We start from the raw sequence: 20193 nt of genomic DNA on the forward strand, positions 1-20193 counted from the left end.
GGTTTGATCCCTGGCCCAGGAACTTCTGCATGCCATGGGCTCAGCAAAAATAATAATAATAAAATAAAAGGCAAGCCCAGAAAATGACATGATTTCTCTTTGGTCAACAAAATGATCATTTTTTGCCATTGTACTGTCCACACTTGCCTGGGCACTTTCAATGCAGGCTGACAGGAGTTCACTGGCTCCCATTCACTCCAGGTAGATTAGAGATTAAAGCAGATCAATGATAAAAGGAAAGAAAAGTGACTCCATGCCCCAGGATGAAGGATGCAATTTGGTGAAGTCCTTCCTTGATTAGCAATAACCCAGCAGAGAAACGGCCCAGGGTTTTGGCTGATTCTGCCCCACTGGTTCATAAAAGGCCCATCACAGAGTGAGCCTATAACGCAGAAACACGTGAGGAAAAGGGAATAGAAAAAAAATCTCCTTGGTCATTATTTCTCTTTGAGAGAAGTATGAGAAGAAGAATAAATAAAGTTAATTGGGGAGAGAAATGATAAGAGAATATTGAATCCCCGGAACACGTGTTTCCATTTTCTCATTTCCCAGAACACGAATCACCCTTGGCCACCTCCTCTTCATCAATGGTCTCCTGCAGCAGCATTTTGCAAAATTAACACATGACCCGCTACTTAAGGGCACATGCCCATTGTTCTGGCTCAAGTCAAAAATCTAGCCCTCCGCGCTGCAAATTTTCCAAAATTTCCAAATTTTCCACATGCCTCTCTGCCAGAAGAATGCAGGTTCCAGGATTCTGGGCTGGGTTGGAGAAGGCAGCTGCGGGAACCAAATTTGTGTCTGCTGCTTCTTCTCCCAGATAGGGGGCTCGGCTCTCTCCCACTGCCCCTGAAACCTGCAGCTGCAGTTGGTGTCAGCGGCAGTTCTGATGACTGGGAGCCTGAGGTCAGCAGCCCCAGGCCTTCCTGCTCATGACAAGCAGCAAGCTGCTCATGACAGCAGCAAGTGTTTTCGATTAAAAAAAAAAAAAAAAATAGATACACACAGATTGTGTTTCTCCTTCTCTCCCATGATTTAAATGAGGTGAACTAAACTTGCTACCCAAAACCTGAAGGAAGAACCACAGAGACGGATGCGTGCAATCTGTGTAATTTCAGAGTCCACAAAGTCAGGAAGCTTCAAAGAGCTGAGACATTCCGTAGTTAAGTCCACCCAGAATCACACACTCATGGAATCTCCAGAGACAGAAGGGACTTTAGAGCGCATGTAATCCAAATGCCTTGGAGTCCTGATGTAGAACCAGGGGTTAAATGACTTGCTGAAAATTAGCCAGTTGGTGGGAGAAGAAAAGCCAGAATTCCTATGTCTTATTGTATGTCTGTACTCAAGTTCAACCAAAAAATATGAATACCCTAAGGTAGGTACAGATGGTCACTTGTGTGTCAAAAGCCTAGCCACAGGAAGGCTATTCTCTGGAAATGCACATGATATAGAGGCTGGGGAGTGGACAAATGATGTAGGAAGGACCCTAAATGCGGCCACTGCCCCTCCCAAACCTCTTCCTGATAACCTCTCCCCTATGTGCCCACAGGTTCCAATCCCCCACGGACCCGCCATGTATTCCAATCTCTTCCACAATGTATACCAAAAATGATGCCAACGACACACACAGAACCAGTCATCTCTGATAGGATTTAGGGAAATGGAAATGCCAACACTTTCCAGAAAGCCTGTCCCATGTCCGCCCTCTAGTGTTCTATAGTCACCTACGGCAGTGGATGATCAAAGAAGCATTTCAAACGTCCTGGTCTTTGGAAAAAATACAGGGCTGCCAGATAAAATACAGGATACCCAGTGAAATCTGAATTTAAAATCAAACATTTGGTATTAGTATGCATTTAACAAGGTGTTCTGTATTTTTATTTGCTAAATCTGGCAACTCTTTGGCTGCTGAAATTTAAGGACTTAAAACATGTGTGAGCAAAGAAATTTTAAGAAAATCAGGAGCATGGTCTTGGTTTTGAAAGCATCCATCTGAAAGGGATCGCCAAAACTTGGAAAAGACTTTCCACAAGCACATAAAAAGCTAAGTTATAGGAAGCAAGCACACGATAGAAAAAAGGGCCCCATAAATGTCTTGGGCCATGACATTACGGCACTAGTTTAGCTTGTCAGATTACTTTAATTTAGGACGCAGTTCCCCCACCCCCACTGCCCACAGGACCTCCGCAGTTGTTGTGGTGTTGGGTAACCTTAACACCAGCTGGAACTATAACAGATTCCAGTCTCTCTGAACTCAGTGGAGAATGAGATAAAAATGAACTGGGATTAATAAAAAGCCAATTTCTTGCTTCATATACTGTGGTCACATTACCCAAGGTTGGGGGCAAGAGGACATCCCAGCCTCGCCGTCTGCAGGCCTGATACCACTCACATCTCTGCCTGACTCTTCATAAGGATTCTTTGGATTTTTTGATAGCAGCTTCTGAGTCCTGTAAGAAAGCCAAAAGGTGAGACAATCTCAAAACAAAACAGTAGCCCACTCAGCAATGGTCAGGGACCACTCCTTTTGCTACTGAAATTTAGAGACTTAAAATTCATGGGAGAGAAGAATTATTAAGGAAAGAAACTAGGAGCATAATTTTGGGGTTTTAAGGTGTTCTTTCCTGCATGACTTTCCATAGGATGCTTCTCTCTTTCCAAGATTCTGTGAGAAAGAAGAGGGGGGCATGGGGTGGGGGGAAGCCATGCATGCAGTCCATCATGGACATATTGATGGAGGACTAACTACATCCTAGGCCGTGTCCTAGCACTGGGGAAAAACCACAACAAAATCTCTGCCTAAACAGACCTAGAATTTTCTGGGGAGGGGAGGGCCTATGGACACAGTATCATCATTGGTGTGACACTCACTGTGTCAGCTCCATTTTACAAGTGAAGGCAGTAGTGCTAGAAGATACTGGTGATGCACCCAAGGCACAGAGCTACCAAGGGCAGCCCAGGAGCTGGGCTACCTTGATGCAAACCCCAGGCTCCTTTCACTGGCCTGCAGCAGGTTCCTGCTCAGAGGCATCAGAGGCAAGAACACAAGTCATGGGAGACCGAAAAGGAGACTCTCACAGCTGCTAAGGTAGGAAATATACTAGGTGTCCTGCCTCCAAATCCAGCTATATATATATATATATATATATATATGTATATATATACATATATATATATATGTGTATATATATATATATTGCTTTTTAGGGCAATATATATACAGCTTTTTAGGGCTGCACCCATGGCATATGGCATATGGAAGTTCCTAGGCTAGGGGGTGAATCAGACCTGCAGCTGCCAGCCTACGATACAGCCATAATAACACCAGATCCTAGCTGCATCTGTGACCTAAGCTACAGCTCAGGGCAACACCAGATCCTTAACCCACTGAGCGAGGCCAGAGATCGGACCCACATCCTCATGGATCCTAGTTGGGTTCATTACGCTGAGCCACAACAGTAACTCTTATAAATACTTAATTTTTTTGTTTGTTTTTAGGGCTGCCCCATGGCATATGGAGGTTCCCAGGCTAGGGGTTGAATCAGAGTCACAGGTGCTGGCCTACACCACAGCTACAGCAACGTGGGATCAGAGCCACGTCTGCAACCTACACCATAGCTCAGGGCAATGCCAGATCCTTATCCCACTGAGCAAGGCCAGGGATCAAACCCACATCCTCATGGATCCTAGCTGGGTTCGTTAACCGCTAAAGTCCAATACTCCTTTTTTTGACACCGGGGCACGGTGTCAGGTCCTGGGCGGGGAGTGGAAGGGAGGGAGTTCTAACACGAGTGCAGGAGCCCCGAACTAAAAGCATAGTGTTGAGAAGGAGAGAGACAAGTACCTCACACACTGAGCAGCCACTTAAGAGAAGGCAATGAAGGAAAGGAGACCCCCAGTCAGCCTCAAGATTCCAAAACAGCACAACTATCTTGGGGCAGATGACAGCTTGATTCTTTCTAGGAGTGCAACCCTTGGTCAAACAGGCCAGCCTGCCCATCTGAGAAGGACAATAAGAAGTAGGGGCTGCTGTGGAAGCCCCATCCTAGGAGCTGTGAAGTCCATGTAACAGATGGTACCAGGAAATGGTGAGGGTTATTGTTTTTAATAGAAGGTATCCAGGAAAACAAACAAACAAACAACAACAACTGAAGGGGCTAATAGAAACAGTTCCAAAGTTGAAAGTTATAGGTCGTGACATCATGCTTCCTGTTGATTTTCTTACAAAGGGTCCTTCCAGGAAATCAAGTTTCATAAAGTAACAATATCCCTTGTAGCTCAGCGGGTTAAGAATCCAACTAGGATCATGAGGACGTGGGTTTGATCTCTGGCCTCGCTCAGTGGGTTAAGGATCCAGCATTGCCATGAGCTGTGGTGCAGGTCACAGATGTAGCTTAGATCTGGCATTATTGTGGCTATGGTGTAGGCTGGCAGCTGGAGCTATAATTTGACCCCTAGCCTGGGAACTTCCATATGCCACAGGTGTGGCACTAAGAAAGAAAAAAAAAATGTAGTTCCACATACATTACTCTTTTCAGACATATACAAGACAGTTTCAGCCAGTCTAGACAAGACTGATATAAAGGGAAGAATAACTGATTTTAACTCTTTAAAGAAAATCGCTTAATACTCCTAACTGTGGTATAGTTCGCAGACGCAGCTCGGATCCTATGTTGCTGTGGCTGTGGTGTAGGCTGGCGGCTACAGCTCCGATTAGACCCCTAGCCTGGGAACCTCCATATGCCGCAGGTGCAGCCCTGAAGACAAAAGGAAAAAAAAAAAAAAAAGAAGAAGAAGAATCAATGCTAGAGCTGTATTTATGGGTAAACATCAGCGACATTGCAATATTTCGGCTGGCAGTTTTAATTTGAACTTAGCAGAATCTTACTTTGTCACAGCCCATAGAATAAAAAAAAAAAAAAAAAACTTAATAGCTACAGTACACATGGACTTAAGTTTCTTCCTTCCAGTTTTTTCCTGCATTATTTGCCAAGCATCTACTTTCCTTCTGACATTCTGTCCAGTGGAATGAACAACTGATTATTCAATATTCTTCCTATAGACATTCAGGATATTGATTGAATGCCAGGCTAAAAAGTGCAATGGTTACTGATGGACCACTGAATTAAAATTTCAAGTTTTTGCCTGAGAATCCTGTGTCTCACAATAGAAAAGGGTTTGGAATATGTGACTCCTTGGGGAGGATAATAGTTCATGGAAAATCATAACAATAATGACAGGAAGCATTTAATAAGTCCTAGATGCCAGAAAAAATTACAACAGAGCAGAAAATGCTTTTCAATATTGATGACAGTGGAGGATGCTGCACTACTTTTTTTTTTTTTTTTTTTTTTTTTTGTCTTTTTTTAAGGGCTGTGCTTGTGACATATGGAAGTTCCCAGGCTAGGGGTCAAATTAGAGCTGCTGCTGCCGGTCTACACCACAGCCACAGCGAAGTAGGATCTGAGCCACATCTGTGACCTATACCACAGCTCATGGCAACGCCGGCTCCTTAACCCACTGAGCAAGGCCAGGGATCAAACCCGAGTCCTCGTGGATGCTGGTCAGATTTGTTACCGATGGGCCACGATGGGAACTCCCTGTTTTACTTTTTAAGAAAATAGGAAGTGAGCAAACAATGTGATGCCCATTTCTTCACCCTAATGTAGCATTATTTTTAAAAGTATAGATACTATCATTCCACAGCTTTAAACTTTTAACACGAAATTACTAAAAACATAAATTCCAAGGACCAGAAATTTCCTTCCAAGTCAGGGATGATACTGATTTTCTTGAACAAAAATTAATACTTCATGGGATATCAACTCAATGGAAGGCAACCATGAAAAATTATAGTTATGCAGGCTGGTGAGGAGGGAGCTGGGTAGAAAGAAAGCATGTGATGCTACAGGAACAACGTGGAATAGAAAAATGCATGATATTAAATAACAATCCCATAAACTCCTTAGGTCTATGGACAAAGACTGGAATGGAACAGTAAAACCACTGATGTTGTAGAGCATTGCCATCCTGGACCATTTTTTGTTTTCTTTTACTATTACTCCAGTTTTTAAATGAAACAAATGTGTAGAAGAAGTTCATCTCAAGGAGCCTCTGGCAGGAGCTGGCAGGAGGTTGAAAGTGCCAATGGAAGAGCAGTGGGGTAGGCTGGCACCTGCAGCTCCAATTCGACCCCTAGCCTGAGAACCTCCACGTGCTGCAGGTGCAGCCCTAAAAAGCAAAAAAAAAAAAAAAAAAAAAAATGCCAATGGCAGAAAAGTCACCTGTAGTAGTGAGCCCCCCACAGCCCCAGGAGCAGCAGCAGGACCAGCACCACCACGCAGACGGCCACCACCGTGACGTTCCACTGTCGCCCGAGGCCAGCGTGGCGCAGCTCCCACCATTTCAAGTCTCTGTGCTGACATCGCTCGCCAACGTAGCCAAAAACACAGCTGTGACAACACACAAACAGAGGTCAGCAGTGAGCCACAGCCTAAAACGCCTATATTTTTGCACTTAACATCCAGCCATCTCTTAGCCTCTGCATTTCAGCCTTTTAGCTCTTTGGAAGCAAATGGAAAGTCAAATCAGGGGTCAGTTGAAAGTGCTCTAATTTACAAGCTAACGCAACGTGGACTCCCGCCATTGGTCTCTTGGTCCTGGGGCTGGTGGGGGATTATTTGCATGCCTCTTCTATAGGGCTCTGCAGAACCCTGATGAAAGACCAATTTCTGTTAGGCTACAATCCCGTGGAGCTCTAAGACCAGTACAAAGCAACTCTGCCTTAAGAACCAAGGGAGTTTTCTACCAAATGTTTGGCCAGATTGCAATGAGCATGGGTCAAAGGAAGGGAGAATCTGAAAGCAGTCTTTCACTTGAGACCAGGATGCAAATGAATGTGAGTAGTGCTGGCACAGGAAGCACAGACTAGCCTGCAGAGGAAACCACTTTTCCTGTTTTGAAAAACCACGACAGGCCTGAGAGGTCTCAATAGTGACACACAAGCGTTTGCCCACTTTCTTCAAGGGGGAGAAAACCAAGTGGAGGAAAAAGAGGCATTTTGCTCTGCCACATCCTGCTGTTTCATTCGGAAAGTTGTTAATGGAATTATCAGCGACCGAGTTGGCAAGTTGCAAATGAGAGTAAATGAAACAATGCTGCCATCTACTGGGAATGCACGTTTCCAGAAACTCTCAGGATCTCAGGTAAAACAACTATATTCCATTATTCTTTGCAGGAGCATCAAACTTTAAAAATATTCAACATTTCATGATATTCCCTCATTAGGATTTCTTCCCTTTGGCCACTGGAGGCACTGTCTATATATCCATGTCTCACTTAATTCCAAAAGGAGGTGAAGGAGTGAATACACAGAGAACTGATACCAGACCCCGTGGTGAGAAGAGGGAGCAAGGGAAAAGCATCACATGAAGCCTGTGTTCTTTGTGCTACATTGGGCCACTTCCAAAAAGGGTTTTAAGCTCCGTGCACCTCTGAAACACTAATTCTTCGAGAACTGACCCTGCAAGAGAATGCAGGATCTGCGTGTAGGAAGCATAAAGGGCCAGCAGGTTACTCCTGACTTTCCTGGATGCTGTTTTAATTCTAGCTGTCCTTGCTGGTAGACATTTACTATCATGGCTTATTTGAAACTGCTGGATATTAATGGCCATTCTTCCACTCTTCTCAGGGATTTTAGGGTCTCAAGGAATATGCCAAGCACGTGACAAGAGACCTGAGGAGCCAAAGCAGGCTGCAATACCAGAGCCGCTCAGTCTTATAAGGCCCAGAGCAGTCAATCAATACTTCACAAGGGCGGGCCACACGTTATTAGTTCTTTGGGTTTTAATCAAGTCTTCTCCTATACCAAACACGAGATTCTCTAGCCAAAAAGTTTCCACTTCCATGGTCAAATAATTTCAAGACGATTCTGGACTAAACAAAGGTCAACGAGACTTTTCACGTGTTGTGGTGTAGCCTGATCAAGAATTGAAGGCTAGGGAGTTCCTGTCGTGGCTCAGTGGAAATGAATCTGACTAGGATTCATGAGGACATGGTTTGATCCCTGGCCTCACTCAATGGGATCTGGCATTGCCGTGAGCCGTGGTATAGTCGCAGACACAGCTCAAATCAAGCGTGGCGGTGGCTCTGGCATAGGCCGGCGGCTACAGCTCTGATTAGACCCCTAGCCTGGGAACCTCCATATGCCACGGGTGTGGTCTTAAATAGACACACATACACACAAAAGGAATTGAAGGCTAGCACATGCGGCATTTCTCTAGCTGATTTGGCCATAGGACCCTTTTTTTCATGAAACATTTCACAGCATCCATGTTGAGGAATCTTGGGCTGAAGGGCACCGGCCCAGAAGGGGGTGTGTTGGTTCAAAGTCAAACCAGAATGAAAGGGAGGAGGCCCTCTTTTGTGCTCAGGAGGTGTGGAGTCCTCCGAGAACCTGCAGAGCAAGGAACCTGTGAGTTGGCCCTTGGACCTGGAGACTTCAGCTTTCATGTGCTCTGCACCCTCAGGGCAGCCAGGGGGCTCTGGATCTGAGGGGGCTTTTGCTGCCTCCACGCTGGGAAGGAGGAGCGTTCCTTTATTAACCTCCTTGCAACATAAAGAACACTCTGTGCAGAATGATGCCTATGAAATGTTTCCAATAAAAGGTGGATTGGGAAGCACTCCCTAGAGACGTGTTACTATGGAATTTTAAAAATACAAGGGTGAGGTCATCGGGGCAGGGAAGGGTTGAATGTTTGATTAAACTATGTTTTTATTAAATAGAGAATTCAAAAACAAAGTTATGATCCAGATTAATGGGAACTCCGGTGATATTTTAAAATATGGCTTTTGATTAAAGGTCCTTAAATTTAAGTGTTAGCTCCAGTTTAATTGTCATTTTGTAGCAACTCATGTTTCAAACATTATCAGGGGAATATGATATTTTCATCAGGATTTAATGACAGAAAGAAAAGCAGTGTGTTAAAGAGTTCACGAATCATGTAATGAATTGCCGTTATTGGGTCCAAATGAAATTAATGCACCAACTGCCACATGTAACCCTGCAGTCCTTTTCATTATCATAATGTCTTTTATCACGGGAAGGTAAAGTAGCAGAGAGAAACACAAACCATTGCGAAGATACTTGTTTTTATAACTGTGTTATTTGGAACAAGAAGAAGATATGAACTGAGTCATTGTTGCTAATATTCATGAGCATTTTTCACCGTTTTTATCAGGCGGTCATGACCTATAATGCAAGGCCATACACTTCATAACAAACATAAATTTGTAACTTATTCTTCTAATAATTTAGACTATGTTTCTGCTGATGATTATTGATAAAATAAAGCCTTTATGCTGGTAGCATCTATTCATGAAAACTGGAATATTTTATCACTCCTTCCTCAGGCACAGAGGAAGGTATGAGTCAAGAGTCCAGTTGTGGGAGTTCCCATCGTGGCGCAGTGGTTAACGAATCCGACTAGGAACCATGAGGTTGCGGGTTTGGTCCCTGGCCTTGCTCAGCGAGTTGAGGATCCGGCGTTGCTGTGGTGTAGGTTGCAGATACAGCTCGGATCCCGCGTTGCTGTGGCTCTGGTGTAGGCCGGTGGCTACGGCTCCGATTAGACCCCTAGCCTGGGAATCTCCATATGCCATGGGAGTGGCCCTAGAAAAAAGGCAAAAAGACAATAAAATAAAATAAATAAAGAGTCCAGTTGGTGGAGTTCCCACTGTGGTGCAGCAGAAACGAATCCGACTAGTAACCGTGAGGTTGCATGTAGGATCCCTGGCCTTGATCATTGGGTTAGGGATCCAGTGTTGCCATGAGCTGTGTGTGATGTAGGTCACAGACGCGGCTCAGATCTGGCATTGCTGTGGCTCTGGTGTAGGCCATCGGGCTACAGCTCCGACTAGACCCCTAGCCTGGGAACCTCCATATGCCACAAGCACAGCCCTTAAAAAAAAGACAAAAAAAAAAAAAAAAAGAGAGAGAGAGAGGGAATCAACAACAACAACAACAAAGTAAAATTTGATACAGAACTAGACCTTATGGGTGTGGTTTCGTTAAGGACTTGGAGGGGTGGGCTTTCCAAGTGAGTATGGTGGGAGCACCTCCTAGTTCTAGGGTTTCCCTGAACCCCCTCTTCAGGCTGACAATTTGCTCCCTGAAACCGTCATGGGGACCACAGAGCAGAAGGCAGCCGTGGCTGCATCCAGCACTTCTTACCAAATAAGAACAATGTCACCTCCAACTATTGGGAAGTAAAGTAAATAGATACACACATATATATACATGTACATGTGTATATTAGTTTTGAGAACTGAAGGCAACACGTCCAGTATGAACATATTCAACCCTTTATTAAATTCAGAGACAGTGTGGATGCTTTCCATCTATTCGGCAGAAAATAAATCATAAATTCTCAGTTTAATCCCAGACTGTACAAAGAGCAACATCAAATTATTTAAATAAAATGAAAAATAACCAATTGCTCAAATTTTATATTTACCACTGGCACCAGGGGACAGGATGTAATATATAGAGAGAGTGCAATACACATGCACACAATTTATACATGTATATTTATTTACATATTTTCCCCTATGGAAAAACCTAGTTATGGAAAACAATCTTCATATAAATTTTATAAAGCCACTAAAAGTTCTGGGCTGCAATATCCTATCTCTGAACCATCAGAAAAATAGTTTGACTTACTTGCAGGCATAGCTGTTGACGGCTTCAATATACATACACACACCACCGTGGAGGCAGTACCCGTCGTGGGACGGCGGGCATTCAGAGTAACTATTTCTCACAGAATAGCGGCCATCCTCCCCGAGGTGAGAGGGTGGAGTAGGGTCTAGAAGAATCAAAGGCATTTCTTTTATTTTCTGAAGCGATCGGGGTCTTTCAGATGATCAATATCAGGCACTAGTTTCTGGGAACACTTTGTGATACAGAATAATAGCTGGGATACGAAACAGTGGCACCTTCCTAACCAGATCGCCTACCATTCAGCATGAAGCCAGCCATTCTTTCTTTAGGTTCAGTACGATTTGACATAAAGCATATTGGAGGCACGTAAGAGAAAGGTCAATCCTAAGACCATGCGAACCCCAAGTCACGGAGCTCATTATAAAAGCGCAGCTGTCATCCACAAACGCACGCTGTGTGAAACAACAGTTAGCTTGAAGGGTGGCTCACTGAACAACAGGAGCTCTTCATGGCTTAGAAATGACTCCCCATTGCACAGGCCAATACCCCCAGGTTCCAGGGAGTCTTAAACATTTCTCCCACACTGTGCTTTCTTCTAAAAATGATTTAACTTTTAGGGGAACCCTCAAAGACAAGAAGAGTGACTTGGATAGAAAGGAAATGAATGTTACCACAACAGAGAGGATGCCAAAGTGGTAAAGTCCCTTCCTTTAAATGGTTCGCTGCTCTTTAAAAAGAAAACATTAGGATGTGTTGCTGACAATATGAATATCACCAGTCTTTCGATCCTTTAAGAAGAGCAAATTATTTGAGAAAATAATATGCTAAAAAAAAACCGAGACCCGAGCAAGTGCAGAACTTTCCGTTCTTAGGATGTTTTCTGCTTGCAGAACCGAGACGGGTAAATCATCGCTGGCAGCAACAGGGACAGAGCCTCTGATCCTGGCTTTTGGGTCTATGAAGCCAGCCCCCTACTGGGGTGCTGATGGTGAGAAGATACTGCTGTTATGGGGGGAGGGTTCAGGAAACAGAAATCAACCTTATCAGCATTTTTTAAAGTTGTAATTCAGATCAAGAAATACTGACTTATTAAAGGAATATTTTAAAATCTTTTAAAGGGATTCAAAAACTGCTAAGAGTCCAGATATCTTCCCCAACCTGTCTCGCCCTGAAGAGTTTTTCCAGCAGCCCCCAAAATCAACATTACAAATCAGGACATTAGCTGCAGAGTTAAAGAGAACCACCTGGGTTCCCACCTTTATTGAATTGTAAGTAATAAAGAAGGATTTATCCCAGATGCTATTAAATTAAGAAAACTTGGACCATTTCACATTCTGAGCCCCAGCATCAATCTAATCAGGAAAGTAAACTCTCCAGCCTGATTGAACCAAATGATTTCTAGAATCTCTAATGGAAATACACTTGGGTACAGAGTTTTTTTTCAGAATCAAGTTCCTCCCCTGGGATCTGGACCACCCACCAACCTACCAGGGCAAATCCGTCCGGGTTCAGAGGGGCGGCCAGCACATGTGCAGGTGTAGTTTCCCTCCGTATTTGTACAGGTGGCATTTTCCCCACAGGTGTGCACACCTAGTTGGCACTCATCAATATCTGCCAGAAAAAGGGAGTAGAAAGAAGTGGGGTGTGGAGGAGAACAGAGGACTGTACAATTGGAAACACCAATATTCTGGAAGGGGAGCATCTTCCACTCATGTCACACTGCGTATTCTCAGAGTCCCACACATTTTTAGGTTGAAAAATTCTAGTATACATGTTGGAGAGAGAGATGACCTGGGCCCCTCGGTTGCATGCCCAGGCAGGTAAACTGGAAGTTTCCCTACTGGTTGTAAGGAAAGGAAATTTCTCAGCATAAGTAGCTCAGTGGGAAGGGTGGAGATGGTTAACAGTCTCTAGGTAAACATTCAGAAGTTCAGATCAGAGGAAACATTTTTGCCTTTTTTCACAGAAACAAACGAAGGCATCACGTTTTGTTTTGTTTTGTTTTTTTGTTTTGGTTTTTTTTTTTTTTTTTTTGCTCATTAGGGCCTCACCCTTGGCATATGAAGGTTCCCAGGTCAAACTGGAGCTGCAGCTGCCAGCCTACCCCATAGCCACGGCAACACAGGATCCAAGCCTCGTCTGCAACCTGCACCACAGCTCATGACAACACCGGCTCCTTAATCCATTGAGCGAGGCCAGGGATCAAACCCACATCCTCATGGATCCTAGTTGGGTTTGTTAACTGCTGAGCCATGAAGGGAACTCCATGAAAGCATCACTTTCTTTCCCAACGACTCCCCTTTCCTTGTCTCAGTTACTGCCACCCTAACACTGAAGTCCTTTCTCTGTAAAATTTCCTGCTGCTCTAAGAGGAGCAGTCTTCTACCTTCCCTCCATCCCAGCTCTCCTCCACTCCACTCCTAAACACCAGCGCCAGATTAATCGTCCTGAACCACATCTCCCATCACAGCACCACTTGACCCAAATGCTGCCAGTGCTCGTCTGTTGCCTGGAGCCGTATTGAAGCGCTATCCTGAATAGTGCAAATGGAGTCTTTTTCTGTGTTCTTTTTTAAACTGACATCCTATTGTAATCTCTATGAACTATCACCTTGAGAATGAGATAGAAGCAAAAACAAAGATGGACTCTTGGCCAGGAAACACAACTACTCTTAGGAATAACAACGACCGTTGTTTTCTATGGCACTTACTATGTGCTAGGCATGGTTCAAAGTGCTAAATCTGCATGGAGGGGAGCAGCACAGAGAATAAGAACAAGCCCAGGGCTTCCAGGTGGCCCAAGGACTCTGTGCCAACAGGGCAGGCTGGGCGAGGACACCCTGCTGCGTGGAAGGAGGTGGGTGAGTTGCAGGGTGAGAGTCCAGAGCATAGTGAGTTTAAGCATCCAAGAAAGTATACCTTCCCTTTTTCTTCAAAGTCAATTAAATATAAAGCCTGTTTGTCTAAATTATCTGTGAGCCTGCTTAATGAGACCAGTGACATTTTCCTGACTGACAGCCAAATATGTGCTTAAAAGAGCATTTACAGATGTCTGTGGACTCCGCAAAACTAATCTGATAAAGGTCTGATTTAAACCGACTAGATCCAGACAATTGGTAGTCATGACTGATGTTTCATCTTCAACCTCAGCATGTTGGGAGAAAGCAGTACCATATTAGTTTTTATCAGGGCATCTGCCCCTGGCCGTGAAAAGATTTTTGTTTTCAGAAGGAAAAGAAAAGACTGAGAGAGACATTTGAAAGCCCCGTAAAACTTGAGATAACGATTTTACTGGGCCACGATGGCTTCAGGCAGGTCTCTACTTGCTGCCACGCTACTGACACCTGGAATGGTACCTGGCATCTGTTAAGTGAACTCCCAACCCTCCAGCCACACCCAGAACTTGGCAGAGGACGGCGATTAGGAAAGAGGTCTTCATCATCCCTCGCTTGCTAAATGTCAGCAGCTTGAACTTCTCAAGAGTCAGCCAGCGAGCCCTTTCCCAGAACCACCCCTCCTCTCGTTTGCTCACAGCGGGGACCTCCAATAAAAACCACATCAGCTCACGTTAGGGACCAAGAAAGTGCTGTTCAGTTCCCCACCCCGATGTGGAGTCCTGATGAAGCCCTGAGGTCGCTCACCCTGAGAAAGAACCAGGGGGAAACAGAGCGCTGAGGCTGACGAGTGCCAATCATGGCCAAAGGGGATGAACTTGACTGTTTACCAAGAACTTGACTGTTTACCAAGAACTGAAAGATGTCAGGTCCTCTTTTGGTCTTAACTTGTGTGTCACCCCAATTAGATCCCATCTTTTCTCGGCCCACCACGCCCCGTGTTTGGTGAGTCTCCAAGGCCTGCCTCCACCCTCCTCCTTCAGCCCGCAGCTCTCTTACCGAGACAGTGGATCCCATCTCCCTGGTAGCCTTCCGAGCAGCGGCAGACGTGACCACCTTCGGTATTGATGCACTCGGAGGAGGTAGGAGGGCACACCGAGGTGCCCAGCTCACACTCATCTATATCTGTGGACAAACGATGAACTAGTGAAACGTGCAGGCAATCCTGGTATAAATGAAAATAGCAGGAAAGAATAGTATAGTCTTTCATACAATCATCCAGCGACAAATAGGTTCTGTTTGCAAATGTAATACAAGCCCTGCATCCTGGACATCAAGTTCACTTCTGAATCAATTTTTATCGATTTCTCAGTGTTCAGTTAGCTAAGTATGTGTTAATAATCACTTTGTGCTAGAGTTTCAGACTGTACGATGGGAGATTTTTACAGTAATGACTATCAATACCAAATAGAAACCCATTCAGCAAAACCCACTTAACAATGAAAACTTATGACCTAAGCTTTTTTTGGGGGGCTGCTTTTATTGGAATTGAGGCATTTATAAATTTGACTTGAACACAGATTCATACTTCAGAAGCTAATTATAAATTCTTTATCCTTAATATCAATTGCATATATTACGGCACGTTAATGTAAATGCCGTGTAATCTAACACGATATTAAATGTTTCAGATTTTCTATGCCTACCTCCATGATCTTTTTAGCTAGTATCAAACAACATTCAATCCCGCTGATCACATAAATCCTTCTGGAGATTTTGCATCGGTATGATCTGAGAGGATGTTTTTGATTCATTATTTTCCAGATATTATGTGTATTTGGCCTTTGCTCTTACCAGAACACAGGTTTCCATCTCCAGCAAATCCTTTCAAACACTGACACGTGGCGTCCTCTCCCTCTGTAACACACCGCGCCTGCGCACTGCATCCCGCAGCGCCGCAGTCCTCGTCATCTGCATGGTGAGAACCCCATCAGATTATTTCCAGACCTCAGAGAAGAAAATGGATTTTAATGTTTGGAGGCCTACAGAACATGCCAGCACTTCCTTTCCCAAGATCTGGGATAGGTTAACCTCCAAAAAGAAACACCGTGTTGACCTTTAAGCTAGATCTATATTAAAGGATCCACAAGCCATGTGTTTCCGTTTACATGCTCTCAACAAATCTTTAGTCTTACAAGAATGATGCAGTGTTCAAAGACCTCTGTATGAACTTGTTTACAATGTTTTTAAAAAAAAGCATTTGAAAACTTGAACTGTAAAATTTCTAGGAGTAAATGGACTTGAATTTCAAAAATTGTGTTGCCTATTTGAGAATTTCCAACCATCATGATATATAAAAAGGGTCAATATATTCTTATCCCCCACGGGAACATAGACTAATATATAGCAAGTAGATCTGTGTACCAACATGGCAAGGCGATTTAATCATAAAAAGATTTATTGTCGATTTACTAAAATTATGTTTCATAGATAATAGAATATGTATGTCAAAATGGAAGTTTATTATCATGATTTATTCAGTGACTTGCAAACCTCAAGGCACTTTTATGGAGTCATGAACCGTACAAACTGAATGCTGTAAATGGATCACTTCATTTCATACGCCATTGAAATGCAAATGCCCTGGGGGATGGAGTTGCATGTTGAGCCATAAACATGAGTGAATTTTTTTTTTCTTTGCTTATGTACATAATCATTCTCAAATGCCTCCTCCCTGTTGGAGTTAAGGGTATCTGACATACCGCAGTAGGATATAATCTTCTGTCTTTTCACTGGTAAATTTGCTCATGAGAACAAGAAAGGTCAAGAGACCCCCCAAAGTTGCCCAGAAATTAAAGAAAGTTAAATGATCTAAGCAGGATTCAGGTGTCATGCGAATGCAGACATCGGGTAATTGCGTTTGATTTGCTTAGCTATTTGAGCGAGAAGATTTCTCTTGTGGGAACACATGCCTTTCGCTTGCTTTTTTTCCTGCCACTCGTGACTCTTTGAGATGGGTAAGTTCAGACTAAATCAATTATCCGTTTGATTCAGCATTTATCTGGAAGACAAGCTCCCAAATCAAAAGGCTGTGCAGACTGTATGGTGGACAGTATCCTATTACCTAAGGCATTTTAAATCACTTGCAGAATTTATCTTAAATTAGAATATGACTTGGGATTTACTTGGTAACTTGCAAACTCCAAGGCAGCTTTGCATAATGAAAAGCAAGGGATGTGTAGTTGCAAAATACATAGCTGGAGTTCTTTCTGCCACAGACTGGCTGCGGAAGGGAGGAATGCCCGTGCTTTATGTGCCTCTGTTCTAAAATACATGGGACTGGGAGTTCCCGTCGTGGCTCAGTGGTTAACAAATCCGACTAAGAACCATGAGGTTGCGGGTTCGATCCCTCGCCTTGCTCAGTGGGTTAAGGATCCAGTGTTGCCTTGAGCTGTGGCGTAGACAAGGCTTAGATCTGGCATGGCTATGGCTGTGGTGTAGGCTGGCAGTTGCAGCTCCGATTCAGCACCTAGTCTGGACCCTAGTCTGGGAACTTCCATCGGCTGCGGGTGCAGCCCTATAAAGCAAGATAAATAAATAGATAGATAAACAAAATACAATACAGGGGACAGTTTCTCTTTTGTCTACTTCACATGATTGTTCTAAGAATGTGAAGAAAAAGTGATGTATTCAAAAATCTTTGGAGAATTATAAAATATACATACCCAAGGAGAATATTGTCACAGCCTGAATCAGATTTAGCTTTATCACCCTAGAAAAGCTGCTAGGGCTTGTTAGTAAAACTAATAAAATTAATTCATTCGAAGTGCGTACTATATACCAGACCCTAACGAGGGCCCCAAATACGGAGATGTGTGGCTGCACACACCCCTCTGTGAGAAGACGCACCAGGTAGAGCATGCAGATGAGGGCTCTGCTTCCTTACAGGATTAATTCATGCAGAATAGGAGTAATAAGCACAGTTAAGAAACAATGCTGGCTTCCAGAGAGCTGAAACAGCACTCATCTCACCTGGTCGGGAGACTGGGAAAGGCTCTCTGAGAAAGAGCACCTTGAGCTGAGATCTGAAGATACCCAGACTTGGTGGAGGGTGGGGCAGGGAGTGCTGGAAAGAGCCTTGCAGGTGGAGAAAACGCCTGCACTGTAACTGAAGCAGGTGGAGAAAGCTGGGGATAGAAGGGCACCAGCCGAGGCCCATGTGGTGGTTTCAGGCTAGTTTCTCCAGGGCTCAGCAGGCCACGTTAAGAATTTTACATTTTATTCATCAAGAATTCATGATTTCAGAAAAATTGACAATGCAATGTCAAATTTTTATGATGGACTCTCTGCCTCATTGTACACAGATCTACTTGCTACATATCACCCTGCGTGTCTTTGGGGAATAAAAATATATTGACCTAAAATCTAATATCAAGTTTTCAAACTCTTGGGCATGGATACTCGTTTGAAATGAAATCTCAGGACAAGACATACATAAGATGCTTTTAGGTCAACACAGGCAGAACTAAAACTTTACAGAATAGGACAAAATAGACTGCAATCCAGGGAGGGAAAGATGAAGTCATCTTCACCAGAGACCATTTCATTTATTCTGCATGAGGCAGAATGCAGCCTCCAGGTATGAAAGCAAACACAGCCTATTAAATCCGCGTTCAGATCTTCAGCCGTTTTGTCACTCCCCGTGTGGCCTAATTTCTGTCTGTCACCCATCTTGGTCTTTGAGTCCCCCAAACATTAGTTTTTCAGAACATCCTCTATGAACCTCCAGGATCCACAGTGACTGAAAAAAGTTCTCTCCACTGCTAATGTTTGTCACACACATTGTTTTAGTCTATCTTACTGTTTGTCTCCACCTCAGACTGTGATCTTGGAGACTGCGGCTACATTGATCTCAGTATGTTATCCCCAGCACTTAGCACAGTGCATGGTACATCAAGAGTCACCAAATAAATAATATCCCTAGCATGACAATGTTTCCAGTAATTCTCTTCTTGATATGAATGAATTCCTTGGTCCTAATTTTCAGCATCTTTGGTCAAGTCACTAATAATGTATCTTAGTCTCAGTTTTCAAATTTGTAGAATGATAGATTGTGATAAGGGTCAGATTAGAGGATATATTTATCTTTTTTTGTCTTTTCCAGGGCTGCACCCGCAGTATATGGAGGTCCCCAGGCTAGGGGTCCAATCGGAGCTGTAGCTGCCGGCCTACGCCACAGCCACAGCAACATTGGACCAGAGCCGCGTCTGCTACCTACACCACAGCTCACAGCAATGCCAGATCCTTAACCCACTGAGCAAGGCCAGGGATCGAACCTGCAACCTCATGGTCCCTAGTCAGATTCGATAACCACTGAGCCACAAAGGGAATTGCTTTTTTTTGTCTTTTTTTTTTTTTTTGTCTTTTTTTTGTAGAGGATACATTTAAAGGACCTGGTAATTGCTAAGGATCCATACAAATTATTACTACTAAAAATATTCACCTCTTTGTTTTTTATCAAAATTACACCAAGGGAGTTCCTTTGTGGCACAGAGGGTTAAGGATCTGGTGTTGTGGCAGCTGTGGCACAGGTGGTAACCGCGGCACAGGTTTGATCCCTGGCCCAGGAGCTTACACATGCCATGGGTGCCAACCAAAAAAAAAAAAAAAAAAAAAGAATAAAGAAAAAAGGAAAATCACACCAATAGATCCTTGTAAGGAGGGATAAGGGGTCTGCTGACCACAAAATTTGTGGTTGTATGACTATGATGTCCTAACTTGGAGTTCGCAAACTTCTTTTCAGCCACACACAATGTTAAAATCTTACTCAGAATTAAAAGCAAACAAAATGTTTCAAAGCAGAGCTGCCCTGATCAAAAGGCAAGAGACCCAAAGTGAAGAAGGAGTGGGGCCTGCAGAAGCTTTAGGGCTGAGCCAAGCCCCGTGGGCAAACCACTGGCTTTGTGAGTGAATACAGAATATAGAAGAATAAGGTTCCCTAACGTGGTTACTACTGAAACATTTGCTGTTTGTGGGCTTTCTGGAGCAGCTGAAGTGATCAACCTCTATTTGCTTATCAATTGTCATCTGATTTTCACACCCATGGAGATAAAGCTAAATGGGCCAAATACCAAAAATACTAGGTAAGGACGTGGATACACCCAAATCTATTCTGGCCTATTTCTCATTTTTGTTTCCAAGTTATATTTCTTCTAAAAAGAGTCAATCCAAAGACTCTCAATGTGTAAAGTTCATGTTCAATCTAGTATGGGGCCATCTTCCACAGGCAAACCATTCAGCAAAGGACCCAAGTTTGAGTCCAAAGTCTGGCTTCACCAGCGTTGTGTAGATTTAGTCAACATTAACTTAGATTATTCTGAATTTCTAGTTAGTAGGATGGAAATTGTGGGAACCCAAGTTATATTGAAGAACCGATTATTCGTACCTGAAACCATGATTTCAGCCACTAGAATGTGTTGAGATTCTGTAAGGTTATCTTCAAGCTCTCTGCTTCTGGGTAAGGTGTCCACTGGCATTACTCCATCACTCAGATCTTTCCCACGACCTATTGAAGGTCAACAGATACCATTCATTTGTCTTTTGTGATTCAAGAAAAGTTTGAGTTAATTTACATTTA

General features: G+C 43.6%; 1 protein-coding gene across 4 annotated transcripts in view; it reads right to left on the reverse strand.

The window, feature by feature from the left end:
• Positions 1–20193, reverse strand: part of EGF (epidermal growth factor) — a 94456-nt gene that overhangs the window by 4272 nt on the left and 69991 nt on the right. For 3 of the 4 annotated variants that reach the window (XR_002346366.1, XM_021100462.1, NM_214020.1), the window contains 7 exon segments: positions 20002–20121; positions 15411–15527; positions 14616–14741; positions 12212–12334; positions 10724–10868; positions 6288–6455; positions 2336–2453 (listed from right to left, as the gene is read on the reverse strand). Coding sequence is in view for 3 of the 4 variants with exons in the window: in XM_021100462.1 (XP_020956121.1) it covers positions 2336–2453; positions 6288–6455; positions 10724–10868; positions 12212–12334; positions 14616–14741; positions 15411–15527; positions 20002–20121 (917 nt within the window). In the remaining variant the exon portion in view is untranslated. 4 annotated transcript variants of the gene reach the window in all.

The sequence above is a fragment of the Sus scrofa genome, chromosome 8, assembly GCF_000003025.6.
Source record: "Sus scrofa isolate TJ Tabasco breed Duroc chromosome 8, Sscrofa11.1, whole genome shotgun sequence".
NCBI classification, from domain to species: Eukaryota; Metazoa; Chordata; class Mammalia; order Artiodactyla; family Suidae; genus Sus; species Sus scrofa.